This window comes from Hydractinia symbiolongicarpus, chromosome 1 (genome assembly GCF_029227915.1).
Source record: "Hydractinia symbiolongicarpus strain clone_291-10 chromosome 1, HSymV2.1, whole genome shotgun sequence".
Lineage (NCBI taxonomy): Eukaryota > Metazoa > Cnidaria > Hydrozoa > Anthoathecata > Hydractiniidae > Hydractinia > Hydractinia symbiolongicarpus.
The window spans coordinates 8554962-8573093 of NC_079875.1; the positions used below are offsets into that span (position 1 = coordinate 8554962).

General features: G+C 32.7%; 1 protein-coding gene across 1 annotated transcript; it reads left to right on the plus strand.

The window, feature by feature from the left end:
- The first annotated feature begins 2001 nt into the window (after nt 1–2001).
- Nucleotides 2002–3058, plus strand: LOC130646995 (uncharacterized). The gene is made up of 4 exons (XM_057452731.1): nt 2002–2209; nt 2290–2729; nt 2800–2959; nt 3033–3058. The coding sequence occupies exons 1-4, from the start codon at nt 2002–2004 to the stop codon at nt 3056–3058; spliced, it is 834 nt and encodes a 277-aa protein (XP_057308714.1).
- Nucleotides 3059–18132: the final 15074 nt, after the last annotated feature.

Sequence of the window (18132 nt, forward strand, 5' to 3'; positions counted from 1 at the left end):
TTTCAAAAGAAAAATTAATGGTGTTTTTCCGGGTCTGTCTGATGTCAGCCAAATTTCGAAACCCTTATATCTCATTAGCCATTCGTCGAAAACATATAATCCTATACATTATTCTGATGAGAGTTTTAAGGTCTAAAAATTTTTTTGTATATGCAATGCTGACGTTAGCAAAGCACCCTAAACAATCTGTTTTTCTGCCTGAGCGGATTTTTCCACGGGCCTTATCGACTAGTTAACATATTAATCATTAAAAACTTATGAAATAATGCAAACAGCTACATATAAAGCAAATGTTTGAAACACAAATGTACGCAACGACCACTGAAAAATCAACTGATAAAAAGCTTGTAGCCTTCTTACGTAATGACAATTTGTAGTAATTTCAATTAATGCGTTTATTGGAATCCAGTCTCGACACACATAATATTTCTTAGCTACTTCTTCGTTCTAAAATTTCTAAAGTCATATGGCTTCAATTTAACGTATTTTCATTATTTTTGAAGGGAAAGTCGATTAATAGTTACATATCTAAATCAGAATGCAATTGTATGTGATTGTTCACACATATCAACATTTTGAGCATAAACAAAAAACTCTCACTCATTTTTGTTAACTTATTGTGTGATTTTAGGCTAGTACTAAATAAAAAAAGGTAAAACATAGATGAAAATGCTATTAAGAAAATATTGAAATGTCTGAACAACGGTTTATGTTTACAATCTTTTAAATTTACTTTCTATATTAAAATCATTTTTAAATTATTAGAAACCTTCCGTTACTAAGAGAATACAAATGAATACGTTAACTTCATTGGTGGGTTTAAACAATGACCGAGTCGTAGCAAAACAACATATCCCCACAGCACTTAGAATGACTATGAGCTGTTATTTTGCTTAAGCTGAAATATTGAAGACGCTAATTAGTGATTCCAATTAGGGATTTTTCTTTTGTACATACAGACATAGAATAAATCAATCGATATCTTGCATGCATTTGGTAAGCCGTCGACGAAATTGCTGAGACTTTAGAATAAATTAAATCTCACGATTTGTGAGACTATAATCAAAATCTGTAATTGCAGTTCTTGAGATGACTAAAATTAAGAAATTTTAGAAAATAAACATTTTTAATTTTGCTTTTTTCTAATAATGTAATTTAAGCTAGCAATGATCGTGAATTATCATCAATTAAAAATGTATCTCTCTACATTTTGTTATTAAATGTTAACCATTCTCATCAAGCGTTGATAAAAAAACACATTGCGTAGACTGTGTTTAATCGCATGATGCCACTTTATCATTTATTGTGACGAAGCGTTGAATTGTTAAAGAAATAAATAGAGAACTACCAAACAGTAACGATAAGGCGTAAAAAACACTCAGAATTTACACTCAGAATTAGTGCATTATTTTAAAGGTAGTGTCTGCTACAAAACTTAAAGTTAGTTTACATAAAGAAAACATGTTATTATTAACGGTTAAAATTTAATAAATACAAAGTACCAGTGTAATGTTGTTCTTTTAAATTTGAGAGTTTCCTCCTCGTGTAGCTACATTAGTTCGCCATATTGTAAACACGACTGCGCATGAATGCGAGGCTTATCTAATATGTCCCCGCTTACGTCAGTGTCCAGGTTCAAAATCGGGACCGAAAACATGGGGAATGTATGAAGAACAAATTTAATTTGTAATGCCGAAGATTTAAAAATTAACCCCCGGCTACGAGCCAGACGCTTTCGAATAAAAAATGTATCGTCTGCGATAAGTATTTTTGGATCATGAAAGGCTATTGACAGACTGCAAAAATAGAAATCACAAATTAATAACATGAATCCTTAAATTTATTTAACGGAAATAAGTAAATTTATCTGTCAAAGTATGTACATAAACAAGCAATAGAATAATTTTATTTTTATTTTTTCTTAAACATTTTTGAATGCTGTGGGTTTTAAACAATGCGAAACGTTGAAGATTATGCTAGTATGAACACAGTTCCCAAGCGATGGAAAAAGAAGGGTTTCTGCGTTGCATAAATACCATCCAAAGCGATCTGGATGTTAAGATCCGCGTTATATCGACAGACCGCCATGTTTCCATTAAAAAATTGATGCAAACTGATCCAAGGTTTAAACACATCATCCACCAGTTTGACCCTTGGCACATTGGTAAAGGAATTTTGAAAAAAATGATAAAGGCATCCAAAAAGAAAGGTAACAAACGTAACACCACTTGCCTATATTCACATCAAGCTGCGAACTGGAATATTTTAATGTTTTTGTTGTTGTTTCAGATTTTCAGCTTCTTGCACGATGGGCTCCAGCAGTGGTTAACCACTTATATTGGTCCATCGCTACGTGTAAAGGGGACGGGAAAGAATTGGCTGAAAGATTTGTGTCAGTCGTCCATCATACTGCAAATAAACACACATTTCCACAAAATTCAATTTATAAAGAATGCGAACACCAGAAGTTAACGGACGAGGATAAGCGGCAAAAAGAATGGTTTCAAATGGGATCCCCTGCGCACAATGTATTGATCCATATTGTTACGCAAAAAACACTCGTCAAAGATCTAGAGCAAATGAACGAACAAATTCACACGACCATGCTCGAAGTTTTTCATTCCTTGAAGATTAGATATCTTCCAAAAAGTTCGATCTTCGGAATGGAAAAAATGATCGCTGGAACACAATTAGCAATCCTCGACCATAATAATTGTAGAAGGGAACAGGTAAAAAAATACTTAAATCTTCTCTACAAGATATGTTAATAGAGTGTTAAATTTTATGTTTCGTTCACAGAAATATCAGGTGGATGATGAAGGTACAGCAACACCGCTGTTTCAAATTGCGTACTCTAAACCAACCAAACGATTTGTGGCTAAACCAGTTAAAGAGGAAAAAGAAATAGGATATCTATTTTACATAATTCAAAAAAAAATTTTGCGTGCATCATCTGGAAGTAAAGCCAGCGCATCGAAGAGAAAGAAACGTCAATACGACAAGAAAATTGCTCCTGTCGCACGACCAGATAGAGAAGAAATTATATCAAATTCGATAAAATACAAGCGTATAAAGTTGTAAATAGTTAGTACAAAAACAGAATACAAACGTTTTTTTTAGAACGTAAAAGGCCGCAATAAGATATTAATTCTGAGCAACAAATATTTTATAGTCCATCTTCTCTTTTATATATGTTACACTTAACGGTTATATTTAAAAACAAAATTTAATTGTCTCCACTCCAAGAAAAGTCCACCTCTGAGACTCCTGTCTCTTCACAAAAACCCACGTACTTTCCATCAGGGCTCGGGTATTCTTGACGAATCCTCGTTACTACACAAGCTGGGATCACTCGACGTACACTTCTTCCTAATCTGGTGTGGATAAACCAACAAAACTGCCGATAAGCAGCGTATCTATAAGATCTAAACATAACAGCAAATAGTCATCTACTCCAGTTACGGCCATTGCATAAATACATGTTGTAATATTAATACCTGTTGGAAACATTATTCCTGCTTGATAAACCACGACTTTCTCTATCGTGCAAGCCCACTAACGCCGTCCAAAGGTTGTTTTTCAAGAGCACGACTGGTACAAAGTCAGGATGGTCAAGTATGCAATGTTTGTCTATAATAAAATATAGGAACGTCGATTATTATAAAAACATTTATACTAGTCATGCGTTTACAGTGTCTCTGCCGCCCCCTCCTTAGAGACAAAAAAGTAGGCTGGAAACGAGATATAGGTAACTGTTCTTACCGTTCAGATGGGCGTACTTTATCTCGTCAATTTCATGACAACAAATGCATTCTTGCTGCGATGGCATAACCTTGCAGTTTTTACATAAGCACCACTTGTCCTTATTCAAGGTACTTCTTGGAGGTTTCGCACTTTCTTCATCCTCGTCAGATGAGTCATTAAATTCGGGCATTTCATTTGCGCCAGGCGCTCTCTGGGGCTCATACTGAAACCCTATAACGTTCGGTTTATTGGATAGTCTAGATTGCGCCATTATTTAAAATTAAAACCGCCTAGTTTTAAAGACCTATAAATGATTTGAAGAATATTTTTATAACCTTCTCCCGCCTGAAAGAAAAAAAAAAAAGGAAAAGTTTTTATTTTCAGGGGGGCTTGTCGCGTTTGTCGCGTTTTCGCATGTTCGGTCTTTCAAATCAACCAACCACTGACGTCAAATGCATAATTACGCATAATAATTATTTTTACCAGGCCTTTTTTCGCGCATGTTATTCAGAACGTCTCTAGCTGTGCTTCGACATGGCCAAGTAAAAAAGTTTTGTTTATATGTATTTCCAGAGATTAATAAAAAAAGGTATGTCATTTCTTTATTTGTATATCTATATCAGTTAATATAAAAGTTTTTATTTTGTAGCAGACACTACCTTTAAAGAAGTTTAGTGCATTGCCTTTCCGCTCTTTAAAATGAAATCTAATATGACTTGTGTGTAACGGCAGCAAAATTAGAAATTAGCCGTCCTGTTTTATCATACTTTGTCCATAAGTGTAGCTAGCTATGATCGTAGACATATTCCTGTTTTGTACCTAGCTCACTTACCAGCTAGAAATATAATATCAATAAATTCTATGATTAATAAAATGGAAATAACTTTAAATCAAATAAAGTTTTTAAACCCAATATCTCCTAAACCGTTCATCGAAAACACACGTGGTTCCACACATTATTTAGATTATAGTTTCATGCTCTATCCAATAGAAGTAACTGTAAAACAAATTTTTGAAAGAAAATGTTTTAGTTATTGATGGGTCCATTTCTGACGTCATTGAAATTAAAATGGTGATTAGTTTTTATTGTTTTTTGTCTAAGTGAATTTTTCCATGGATTTCCAGTAGATTTTTAATATTGATAGGCTAATTTTGTGTATCCCTCTGTCTGTTTGCACCAGGTAAAGTGAATATGTTTCATTTGATGTGGCCGTAAAACTTCTATATCTTTTTCACCTTTCCTTACGTTAGGGCACAACGTCAATACATTACCTTGGCGTCAATAGCTTATTAATATAAACGAACCTTATAATGCACTTATAATTTTAGGCTAGATATCTTTTAAACAAAACTTATTTTAAAACTTATATTATTGTGCAATAACTAGAACCACCTTGGTCCAAAATTGGACCAAGTTCCTGAAGCTGGGTCAACCCACCTGTTTCGAAAGATCCGGGATTATGACGTCATCAATAAATATTTAAAAACGAACATCTCTTTAAACTTTCGTTAAAAGTACAGTTCCTAACGGATAAACAAATTTAAGAATATATTTTTCTGAATATTGGTGAATATTTGCAGGAGGAGGAAAAATTTCGAAACCGTAACATCTTCTTTCATTTTGAGCTCTACACGATAGACGCAACGGTTAAACAATTTTTTTAAAAAATCACATGTTCTTGTGATTCGACGGACCATTGGCGTCATCAAAATTTAAATGACACGTTTTCCCACTGTTCTTTTGTTTAAGTGGATCCACATCCGCATACTGTTATAAGAGAAAAAGCGTGTTCGTCGTGAAAACTTTTTTTCCGTAAAAATAGAAATGAAAGTTTTATGTGGTTTATAATGAATCAATATAATGATCAATAACATTTTTTTAAGTATTGTCTATCAAGATAATTTAAAATTAAAATGACCAGGCAATTTGTTTTGTTTGGTCTTTCACTTTTCGTTTCCACTGACTTACTTTTATTTATTTATTTATTCTGTAAAAAAAAGGTTTTTCATTGCACTTGATTTGAGAAAAATCCTATGCTCTATGATCAAACCAAAGGCAATCTCTGATTTAACCGGCTACATATTGTAGCATATTTCCTAGCCTATGTAGATATTTTGGTAAGGTTTATGAAGCCAATTTTTTATTTCGAGGTATTTTCCCTTTTGGCAATGGATGAAAAGAGCAGAAGTTGGTGGACAATTGTATATTGTCCACATATAAACACCTATATACAACAGTTTTATTTGCAGGTTAAAAGAAAACCTGCAGTTAGCAAATTTTAACTCAAAGTTATTTGTTTTGTGTTAACGCGAAATTAATATTATCTTGGTTTTTTAATCTCAGTGAGGCAAGTTGAACTTTCAGTTCCCATTCTCGGAAGTGAAGTCTAGCTAACGTCTAGAAGTTTTTTTTGAAGGATTTTCGCCTGTCCTGGCATGTTTCTTATTATATTCTAGACCCCACGACCTCGTATAGTATTACTATTCGCGAACATGTCAATTTACTTTAGAATTGACATGTTTTGACACTTTATATATATATTTGCTACAAAACTAAACATGCGTAAAATACAATTCTGCCACATCGGAGTAAGTAAAAACATTCCAAGGAAAGTTATAAATTTGTTTTATCTTCTAATTATAACCCTAGCATAGGATATTATTTCTTATCAATTGTCAAAACACATCATAAAATTTGAAGGGGTAGTTTCCAGTAGTATTGTAGAACACACGGAAAGTATGGGATCAAATGTTCCGCATGCTGGTGTTACAGGAAAGGCTTTTTCTAATTCCATGCAAACTGCAAAATCACTTTTACATGTTCTTCAAAAGTTAAACATACCACATACTAGCTATTAGAATATTTAATACAAGGTCAGAAAATTAAAATTTACAAATTTTACGTTCTGAGCTATAATTATTTCTTTATCCTAGCCATATATAGGTACTTTGAATTAAAATAGCAAATAAAATAACTTGAGATACATTTATTCTAATAAAATGAGACAGAGAAAATTAACTGGGCGTGTTTTAAGCACCGAAATAACTGATATATTTGCATAACACTATGTTTTCTTCGCTGTAGTTTTGCCATTTCTTGTTATTAATGTAGTTGATTGACAACCTTTAAGTTAACCCTATTTGGTATGGGGGGGGGAGGGAGATAAAGTGCCCGGGGCATTTTCAAAGTCTCATAACTTTTTAATTACTGGATGAAATTCCTTGAAATTTTTTGACTTTTCCTAACTTTTATTGCACTTTCGGGAATTTTTTTTTTTAACATGTCCTGTTAATGTCACTTTTTTATTCCATGACAGATACTAACACCAAGGTTCTGAAATATCGATTTTTCAAAAAAATTATTTCTTTAAAATTTAAATTCTGATCGATTTACATTTTCTCCCTAGAGAAATGCTTCATAATACCTGTAAATCTTTCTAATAATATCTTACATTCTTTTATTAGTTTTCTTTAATAACTAGTACTGTGAATAGTGTTGAAAAAGATAAAAACACGGGAAGTTCAAAAAAAGACATGTTTTCTTTGACCAATGTCTTATTATGACGTCATCACTTCCTGTGATCACATGTCAACCCAAATATTTTGTCACCAATTAAGTTACAACATATTGATGCTTCTTTGTGCCAAGTTTCGTCACTTAAAACCAAACAGAAAAAAAAGGTACAGCCCCATACTTACAAGGGTCAAAAAAGCCCATACCAAATAGGGTTAACACTCTACTTTCATTAACAGGATATTAATAACTAGGAAAAGTTATACGTCGTGCATACTGCAAAAATGAATTAAGAAATAAAAAAATACGTACAATATACGTTAAACTAATTGCTGGCGTTCTGATCAGCATTTATGTAGTTGTTAAGGAGAGTGGTAGACTTGATGTAGTGTGGTAGAGGGAATTCAGGCATATTGCGTCGTACTCACTCACATAATCAAAACAATTCTTTAATTTGCATGAGGTTTCTTGCACAGTGCAAGTAGTGTTATAAAAATAATTATCAGCAATGGTAATAGCAGTACTATATGCTCTACCCAGACAAAAACCATTGCCATAGTGTTAATAGCTGGTACACTGGATTGGTCGTTCATGTAAAGAAAGGCAAAGAATAGATTTTCTACATTAAGAAATATTAAACATGAAAGTGATCCTGTTTCCAAGTGGTTCAAGATTCGCGTGCGGTATGGTAAAACATACAGATGATGTAGAAGACATACATGGAACACCAGCAATGTAAAAAACAATTTTGATATTGGGTTCACGACAAACGCACACAAGGCAGCTATAATTATTCGTCGACCAATCAACACAGCTTCCCAATTCAATTGACCATTTTTGTTGGAAATATAAGGACCAATAAAAATCTCTGTTACCTTGTCGATATCTTCCGTGTTAGTCATGACGTCCAATGTATTATTGGTACATAAAGAACGTAAGTAATAATATAATGATATTGGTGAAATAGCGAAAGATAGGTAAAATTGGTTAAGAGTAATTTAATTTCTTCGTAACATATTAACAGAAACATGCACAGAAATTGTAAAAGGTATTATCCATAATATAGTTACAACCAAAATGCAATATTGCCACCAGTTGTAGCATGCGATATCTCCCTGCATGTATAAGTAATTTTTATCGTTTATTGACACACAGTTTAACATGTGAAAGCAAAATACATTCACTGCAGTACAGCCAAGCAAACCAACTTGGATTGAGCAAATGCATATGTTTTTCATGATTTTGTGTATCGTCGTTCCAGAAGGCACTACATCAAGATTTCTTCTGTTTTTATAACGCAGAAATATTTTTATGATTGCAACTAATGCAAGGAGAATTAGAAAGATAATAAATACATTACCAAGCTTTATCGATGCTTTTGACAGCGCATCAAGATCTTTCATTGGACACAAATTTGATATGTTAAGTTGGCTTGATTGGAAATTAAAAAAATTTGATATAGTGTGTTTAATATGTATTATGTAACTATGCCCCTTTTCTTCCGGTGCATTTATTTCTATCAAAGCTTGCATTTGATAAAAGAAAAATGTGATATTTTTTAACCCCAAAATGCAAACGTTTGTTTGTCTTCCTTCAGTCTCTAATACAGCAGCATTGCTGAAGTGACAATCTTCCTCTTCATAAATGTTAGTTTCTTTCATGTTCTCATCCATGCTATCTTGAAAACGCGTGTATTGATATAAATCATTGATAATTCCCGCCTTTTTTCTCCCACACTTCAGCTTGCGTAAGTTCTCGTACAAAGTCTTAAATATAATCTTAAAGTACATTAAAAAAACCACGTAGAATACGGCATATGCTACGTACAATATCCAAAACAACCACTGATTGCATCTGTTCTTTCTTACACAACTATTACTAAAATAATTCAACGTGTGTCCGTTTTCACAAGCTCCACAAAGTATTCCTGTTCGTTTTTTGTTACAAGTGTTGTATGAAACACATTTTTTTGTCTTTTCAGAGCAGCAATATGCAGTGGGACAAGGTAAGAATTCTATTTCTTTGCTTTTTCCAATATATCCCCAAAAATTCCCTTTACTCTGTATCCCATACTCACACTTCCCTCCAGGAGGACATCTAAAGCACCTGAAATCTGACTTTTTTACGACAAGTTTGTTTTCTGACATCGTCCTGTTTACCATTGACAATGTAACACTATCGCCTTTCAGACTATACATTTTTCTTTCACATCTGCGACATTGGAATGCAATTGTAGGCTTAAAGTAAGCGATACCAAAATTGTGGGGACAAAACAGAGAAAGGTTATCAAAATTATCTTCCCCATATCTAAATTTGTCGTCCAAACGTATCCCATCTAGTACTGGAGCATCTAGAACTGTCTTGTCTATAATTATTGATACATCTGTGTTGCTTATTTGCGCACCAGTATTAATGATTATTCCGGTCGTTAAAGGACTATGAGTTGTGCCAATAAAGCGTACGGAATTTAAATAGAAAGCCCTATCGTAACGAGTAACTTGCGTTTTGATGTAAATACTGCCGCCGGTAATATTAGCTGAGTTGTAAAAAAATGTAGATGAATTAACAACACTAGCACCTTTTCCTTTATAGACATATATAGCGCCACCAGTGCCGGCAGTATTAAAAGAAAAGAACGAGTTGTGAACATTCGAAAAGTCGGTATTGTAAATAAACACGGCACCACCTCGAATACCTTCATTCCTTTCAAATGAAGAATTATAAATTGTCAACCTAAAGGCTGAATATACTCGTACAGCTGAAGTTTGAAAACCTGAAAACTTGAGTTTATTCAATACGATTGTGAAACATTTAACTGTCTTAACTCCAAACATGTATCTTTGATACGGATCATTATCTGCTTGAAACGTAGACGCTTCTATTTTGATGGCAGAATTTTGGCGATTACAGTGTATTAAAATCCCAAGAGAACATTTAAATATGCTTTTTGTGACCTTGATTTTAATTGTTTTTTTTGCCCAACTGTCCACCAATGCATTATTCTTCTCTCCGTTACCATAAAAAGTGCAGGAGTCTATAACAATCAGCAAGTTTCCAACATAAACACTTCTAATAAGATTTGAGCGTTTTATTAAACTATGATGTATACGTATTTCAACAGATTCTACATGGTTTCTTCTAGTATTAAAAATGAATTCAGTTAAATTGTTAAAGCTGCAGTTGGCGATTATTGCACTAAAAGATGAGTTGCAATCCAGAAGTGGAGTTTTAATAAAATGAATGTGCTCAATTTTTAAATAGATATGCTTATTACTGTATGTACGGAATAAATACTCTTGATATTTGCCTTGGTGTACCGTCTTGATGACAGGACGAATTTTTTTACCCCCGTAGGAAGTGATTGTAATGCTTGATTTAAGGATTATTGAACTACTTACGTAATATACATATGTTTTCTCTGTACCCCCGTCCAATTGCACAGTAGTTGGTAAAAGAGGATTCTTCTTTACAGCAAATTCAAATGTATTACATGGGTTTAGATACGTGCCACAAAATTTATTATCTTCACCATTGCGCTTGGAAACGTACACATCCGAAGTACCTAAAAACAAAAGAACTTTTGTATAAAGGAACATAATCATTGATCTTTGATGTAGAATTATTCGATATTAAGGCTACGTTGCGGTCGGAAAAACTTCAAGACTTGTTCTCCTATGTTCATTTTGTTTGGGAATTAGCAATATTGAATGCCTCAAGTAAAAAAATTGAGATGCAGTAGAACCTTAGGAAAGCCTATCCCAATTTGGTGGACATTTTAGCGATTAAATCATTTTTCTATTTAAATAATATAATTATTCTGACTACGCGTCTATAATCTTTGCGGAGATGACTTTTTATTTGTATTTTTATAATTTGACCATAAATGGAAAAAAATTTGTTGGTTTACAACTGCTTTAAAAAAGAGAGAAACTGCGCTGCGGCACGGTGGCTGAATAAAATCATGATGAGTGTTGACTTTAAAGACCAGACCAACTGGCTTGGTTGTTTGTGGGGATTTGTTACTCAGTAACGAATCCCCACTATAAATGAATTTTGTTTACGTCTTTGTGAGTGCTGAATTATTTATAATTGAGTATTTTTTACACATTTACTAAACAGGTGGCTAAATTAAAAAACAATGGAATATATTTTTCTTTACTGTGATGGTCACGGGTCAATATACACAAAATAATTAAACAAGAAAAAGTTAATGATCAAAATAGAAAAAATGTTGAACAAAATGTGATAAACCTTTTTTATTATTTTATACTACTGAACTTAAAGAGAAATAAGCGAGTAAAGATAAAGAAAGTAAAGACTCATTAATAAAGATGAAGCCACCATATCGCGCGGTCGGTTTGTTGATCAATGTTTCGGGCATGTATATTTATTCAAATTTGGCGCCTTTTTATAATGACAATCTTCATCGTTGAGAGCTGGCAGTATCAACGTAAAGGGACTCAAAATATGAAAAAAAATATTGTTAATGGTCATGACAGAGTCGGGTTATAAGTGACAACACTAAAAATCAAGAATTTTACTGAATTTTACATCTCCAGGTTATGGTGCCATTTTGATCAATTTTAAAAGCTCTATCTAATCCAAAAGCGGTTAACAAACAAAAACATAATGCGAAATAACAAACCGTTGATGTCGTCATCAAAATAATCCATTAGTGGGAGGTTAAACAAACCTATACACGAGCTCCAAAATTTTGTTTTTGACACACTTTTACATCATTATTGTTAATCGGTACCATAACATCGTGACAATATGCGTTCAATTAGAAGAAAAATTTTTGAGGCGAAATAGTAATTAGTCAGATTAAATATCAAAAATTATTTCTGGGTTATCTTTCTTTAAATACCCTATTAAACCTATTCATTCAGAGGTGTGGACATATTGTTCCAAATGAAAAAACAAACGAACAAATAAACAAAGAAAGAAAGAAATAAACAAATAAACAATAAGTACTGTACTGCACTAGTAGGACAAAAACTTGGTGAATATTAACATTGTTTTAATTAACAACTTTTTATCAAATTCTATGGAAACAGCATTTGGAAAGTTGCCATGACGACAGTTAAATGTGGCCCTCAAAAAATGCTATACGGATCACTAAAGTTGAAATTTTTGCTAAATGCTATTTAACCGAAATTAAAAGAATTTTATTTTATACAATTGGGATAAAACATTCCCTGGAACACCACAAATTCTTTTGAGCCTACAGTAATGCGCAAATAACAATTTAAAGTAATTTTGAGCACTCTTGAAATGTATCAGTCTTAACATAAAGGAAGAAACCCAAAATAAAGCATATAACAAATTTTAAACATGAGCAAAAAACAATGTACTCTGGTCAAAAAGAAAGTCTCTTGCTAATATGAATACTAATAAATCACTCACCAATCATGTTGCAAACCATTACAGCTAAAGTTAAATGTAAAAACAATTTAATTGACATTTTGATATGGTTTAGCTTTTAAATTTGAAGTTATTCAACTCTTTATTCCTCTAGCTGTTTAGCTATGAGGTAAACATATTTTCATATGTATATTCAAACATATTCAATAACGAAACAGACAGCTCTTAATTATCTTCCAATAAGGTTGTCTAATTGGTATAGTTTTGAAAATTAAATTGGTTTTTACTATTATAATAAAATGAAATGTAATGTTCCCTAAGTTTCTTTTAATGATATGCAACCTTGGCGTGGGTGCTATTCTACCTCCTTGTCGTTTTTAACCAACATTTGGTACTAATTTTTCAGACACCGCCTTACCTAATATTTTTTTGTTTCCATACCTCTCATTCTTTAAACATAAGCAATTAATTAAAACTATCCCTAATCTTCGAAATCCTGTTAATAGGTGAACTCATACATTCTACTGGAATCCCTTTAAGAGCCTGAAACTTCCACTATTGCTTTTAATTCATAGTCATGTGTTTTGTAGATAGTTTGGTTTGTATGTTGGAGGCTGTTTGTAATTGTGTAGGTGGTTTTAAAGTAAAGCTTGGACTTCTGATACCCAAAACATGTTTAGCGTTTTCGTTAGTTGTCAGCCAGATGGAATAAAGATGTTCGAGCAATACTCCCAATAATGTTGCGTTAGTAAATAAAAACAAATGTATTTCGAAGCAGCGACAATTCTGAAATATCAGTGATCAGTTTAAGCGTTCATTGCATCATGTCACATCAATTCCAAACTGCATTAGTTGGCTTGATTGTATTGGATATTTTAATGCGAGGCTATATGAGGCTGCCATGTTTATTCTAGAACATCAGATTTTGTAACCGCGCCAGAATCTAGTGTGTTAGAATATACGGACGGCGGTCAGTAATGCGTAACCACAACCCCCAGCCTCCACGTTCGCACAAAATGAACCAACGTTCTAAGAATCCATGTGGGGAAGGATTGAGGAAGACTTTCTTGTTCAACTTAAGAACTAGTTTATAACAAACATAACTATTCAATTTTGAACAATGTCCGTAACGAATATGATAGTAATTTTTGACTTTCGTTACAAAAAATGGAAGTAACAAATTCCTAAATTCTATTTTTAATACTCTGGTTGAAACGCGTCAGCGTAAAGTTAACTTGCATTTCATTTAAAATTTTGATCGAACTTGATTGTTTGTGTTTTGCGACTTTAAAACTGCTTTCGCTATGAATGTGAAACATAAATTTTTATAGAAAGTTCGCTATAATAATAAATAAAGCTTTTTTTGCCACATTATTTTTTTTGGAAAATGGCAATTTCTCGGTTATTCCTTAAAATAGCTAAACATCATCGACTGATAAATGCTCTGCCGCCAATAGGATGCAAAACCTTAACTCAAATGTATAAGAGGGGGGAGGAACATTGAAAATGCGCTAGTTGCAGTTTTTGCAAGTTATAGAAAAATTACGTGACAGCCACCGTAAGTGCCAAAAACCGCGAGAGTAGCACATGCTGAAGTCAGTGCGAGTTATTATGGTTTCCAATAATTTTTGTGAATAATATTGTAGTAATTTCAGTAGAATTTAGAAATTCAGTAGGCAGTAGAAGATCACTAGCTTAGCCAATAATCCTACCTACGACGACTGGGCTCAACACTATGGTACTCATCTCTCTATATTTCTATCCAAATTTCATAAACAAATGTATATTACTCTAAATCCTATTAAACATCCTCTACAAAAACTTAACAATCGGTGATAGATGATATTAAATAAACACACACCACAGTTTACTAAAATGTTAAAAGGAAAACTGTGTCCTTGGTTAACTTACGACAAACAAAAATATAATGAACCGTAGAGATCAAGTTCTCCGAAATGCTAGGAAACACAACAAAGGGTACGATTGGAGGATGTATAAAACTTCCCGGAACAAATACAACAACAACATCAAACGTAGCAGAGAATAATATAATAAAAAATTACTACAAGAGAATAATTTGAGTCCGAGAAATTTTGGAATATTTTTAATAACTTGTTTCCAACGAAGAGTGAGGCGTATTTCACCACAACAATTTGTAGTAAAGAAGAAATATTGCAAATACGTCTTGCAATTACCTTTCAACAGTAAAAGGTAAAACCGAAGTAATACCGAAAAGAATATCAAAACAACAGAACGTTACTGACTTCATTGTGAATTACAGTGGCACCCAAATTAATCATGTTGATTGCCATAAATATTTCAGAGTTGTAATAAGCAGCAGAATTAGGCTATTAGAGTGAGTTTGACTTAACCTTAGTTTAGCAGCAGCTCGATTAATCTACCAGTTAATGATTGTGTCTGTTTTTACCTATTGCTTAATGGTTCATTTGGACCTTACCAATGGTCACCTTAGTAATTCATATTTATTAACTCATCGTGCTAGTCGTGATGATGGTATAAACATCCTAAATATTCATAAGGAAATGTTGAACCAGTTATATGCATCCGGTAGAAAGTGTTCGGATAAAGAAGTTTATTTAAACTACTTTGAAAAATGAGTCATCAAATCAATACTTAGAACTCAGACAACTCTGTGAAACTACCAAAAGTGAAACTTACGACAGCAAAAAAGTTCTTTTATTTCACTGGAGCAAAGTTATATAATGAGTTCACACTCCATATCCACAAAAGTAAAGAAAATTTTCAACGATTTAGGAGCTTGTTAAATGATCGTTGGTTTTTTCGTCTGCCTCGTATTTTGTGAAGTGAGCGCTTTTTTTCGTCTAGTGACACTCACGCTGGTATACAATGTCATTTGTTTCCTGAGGTGTTTGAAACGAATTTGGGTCATGTATGTAGCCATCGTTTAAAATGTTTTATATAATTGTATTTTTACATTCATTACTTTTAAAAGGATTATTTCTTTTACAATTTCACAGTCTCATAGCCTACTTAATTTCAATTTTGTTGATAATTTTTATAAGATTTTACCAATTTATTGCCATACACATACATTGGCATAAAACAAACATTTATAGCAGTTTTTTAAACAGAAGTAATTATCCTGTATAAGCACATTTAAATAGAAATAATAATAATAATAATTATTATTATTATAAAATGAGATGAATTGTAGTGCATTAATTTTTAATCCCGTCGCACTTTATAATCCCATCACACTTTATAATCTAATTTTGTCGCAATTTGTAATCCATGGCGATTTGTAACCCATTTTGTAGCACTTCGTTATCCCAAATCTATTGCAAATTGTAATCCTTTCATGACGCACTTTAAACCTCCAGACCTGTCAAATTTAAGTTTAATTTAAGTAAATAAAGTAAACTAACCGATGGCTTAAAATCATTGGGTCAAATACATCCCAACACCTGTCTCTTTATTCTCTCCAACTATATAATTATGTCAAATTAATGATAATATAACGCGTACTAGTAGTCGCTAGTACTAAGTAAGTTCCGTAAGTTTTATCACAAGAAGATATAGATGGATACACAACGTTAACAGGAAGAAACCATGCATACTCCAGTTTGTTCACAAGAAATCACCAACGCTGCGTTCGTTTTGTTCATAGCTGATTTTACTTTATTATCTCTTCTAAACAAACTTCTACGTTTATGTAATGTGTAATACATATTAATTTTTATAACAATTGAAAATAAAAAGCGGTGACTTAAAAAGAATATCACTCTTACCTGAAACACAAAAATACATGCGTATCAACAGACTAGAAATTTCCCCTTTATATGCACGAAATACCCGCTATTAACAAGTTTTATTAACTTAGAAAAAAAGCTAAAAATGTGTATTTATCGATCAAAGAAAATCTTACACTTTTTACGGAATTATAAAGTGTGACAAGGTGGGATTACAAAGTGCGACATGAAAGGATAACAAACTGCGATAGATTCGGGATTACAAAGTGCGACAAAATGGGTAACAAAGTGCGATGGGATTACAAAGTGTGACGGGATTATAAAGTGATACACTATAAAGTATCAACATTTTAAAACAAGCTATATTTTTACTATTTTTTTATTTTGCTTCCGCCAAAGTCGGTATCTTCACGGAGCAATCGACTAATAGTATTTTATAATAGTATTCCCCTTAAAACCTTGTGTTGCGTAGCAACAAAGCTCGTGTCCTCTTAAAATATACCTTTGGTATATTAACTGCTAATTTGTGCACATCCATCGTATTTGATATAATTTTAAAAATTCGCCAATGTGAAAGAGGTATGAATCAATGTTTTTTGTGTGTAATATTTTTCTGCTAGACATACTACTGTAACTTACTGGCGATCTTATAGTTCTAGTAAGACAAAATTTGCAAGAGAATGTATCTTTACTGCAAAATAATACAAAAAATACAAAAACACTAGTAAATAATATATTAGCTTACGAAAGATTATTGTATGAATTGACGGAATGTTATTGACTTGCAATGAATCGCTGCAGCCAAGTTATAAAACTTATAGTAGTAGTAGTAGTAGATGTTTTCCTTCTTATAATTGCGTTGAAATAATTAATCAATATTGTGTTTCATTGTATATGCCTTATTGCGTTTTGATCAAATTCCGCTGGAAGTGTCGCATTATCTGCTTGCATTCCGGATATTCCATTAATTGGTTAATCGGATTCCACGTGCAGTACCGCATTTTTTATCTGCTTCATATGGTCCGACCGGTTTAATTGAAAACATAGCTTGTTTTAAAATCCGCCCGGCTAATGTAAGGGTCATCAACATATATATCAAGTGTTTTCAACAAAATGATAATTTTAGTTTAGGACACTGACACTGTTTTTGATAATGCATCTATATGGGTATCGAATGTGCGACATATACCCGTCATTCATGTTTTTTTTTGTTACTTTTACGGGTAATATATTGCTTATTAACGTGGATAATTACCTTTCTACATTATTACACGAAAATAACGAAGCAAGTAAATAACGCGAATTTTGAAACTTCGCGTTAATTAAAACTTTGTTAATTTATTCATCGCGTAAATATCTCCTCCGTTAATTAATGTGTTGCGCAGAAAAAAAGTCCGTTAACCTTAATTGTCAAAAATAATTTTTCAACGACTTCAACATAACTCGTGGATATATAGATGTGCTCAATAAAAATAGAAATTTTTAGGCACTGTTAATCTCAAAAAGGGAAGAAGATAATCAAAGCAGGATGGAAAGCAGCAGGTATACGGTAAACTTGAAAAATGCCAGTTACAACGATAAAAACACTATCAAAGATAACCCTTTCAGTAATTTTTTTTGAGCATTTTAGACAAAAAGATAAAATACGTGCGATGACATTTTATTATTTCTTTTTTATTCTCTTAGCTTGAACCTGTAAAAAAGTGTCTACCCGCGAATTCGCGTAATGAAGTACCATCTCATTATTTGAAATTCGTTGTTTTGTGTTAATTACCACAA

Coding starts and splice junctions, on each gene's coding strand:
- LOC130646995 (XM_057452731.1), top strand. CDS start 2,002: ATGGAAAAAGAAGGGTTTCTGCGTTGCATAAATACCATCCAAAGCGAT. Junction 2,210..2,289: donor AAAGGCATCCAAAAAGAAAG/GTAACAAACGTA, acceptor TTGTTGTTTCAG/ATTTTCAGCTTCTTGCACGA. Junction 2,960..3,032: donor TTTGCGTGCATCATCTGGAA/GTAAAGCCAGCG, acceptor ACGACCAGATAG/AGAAGAAATTATATCAAATT.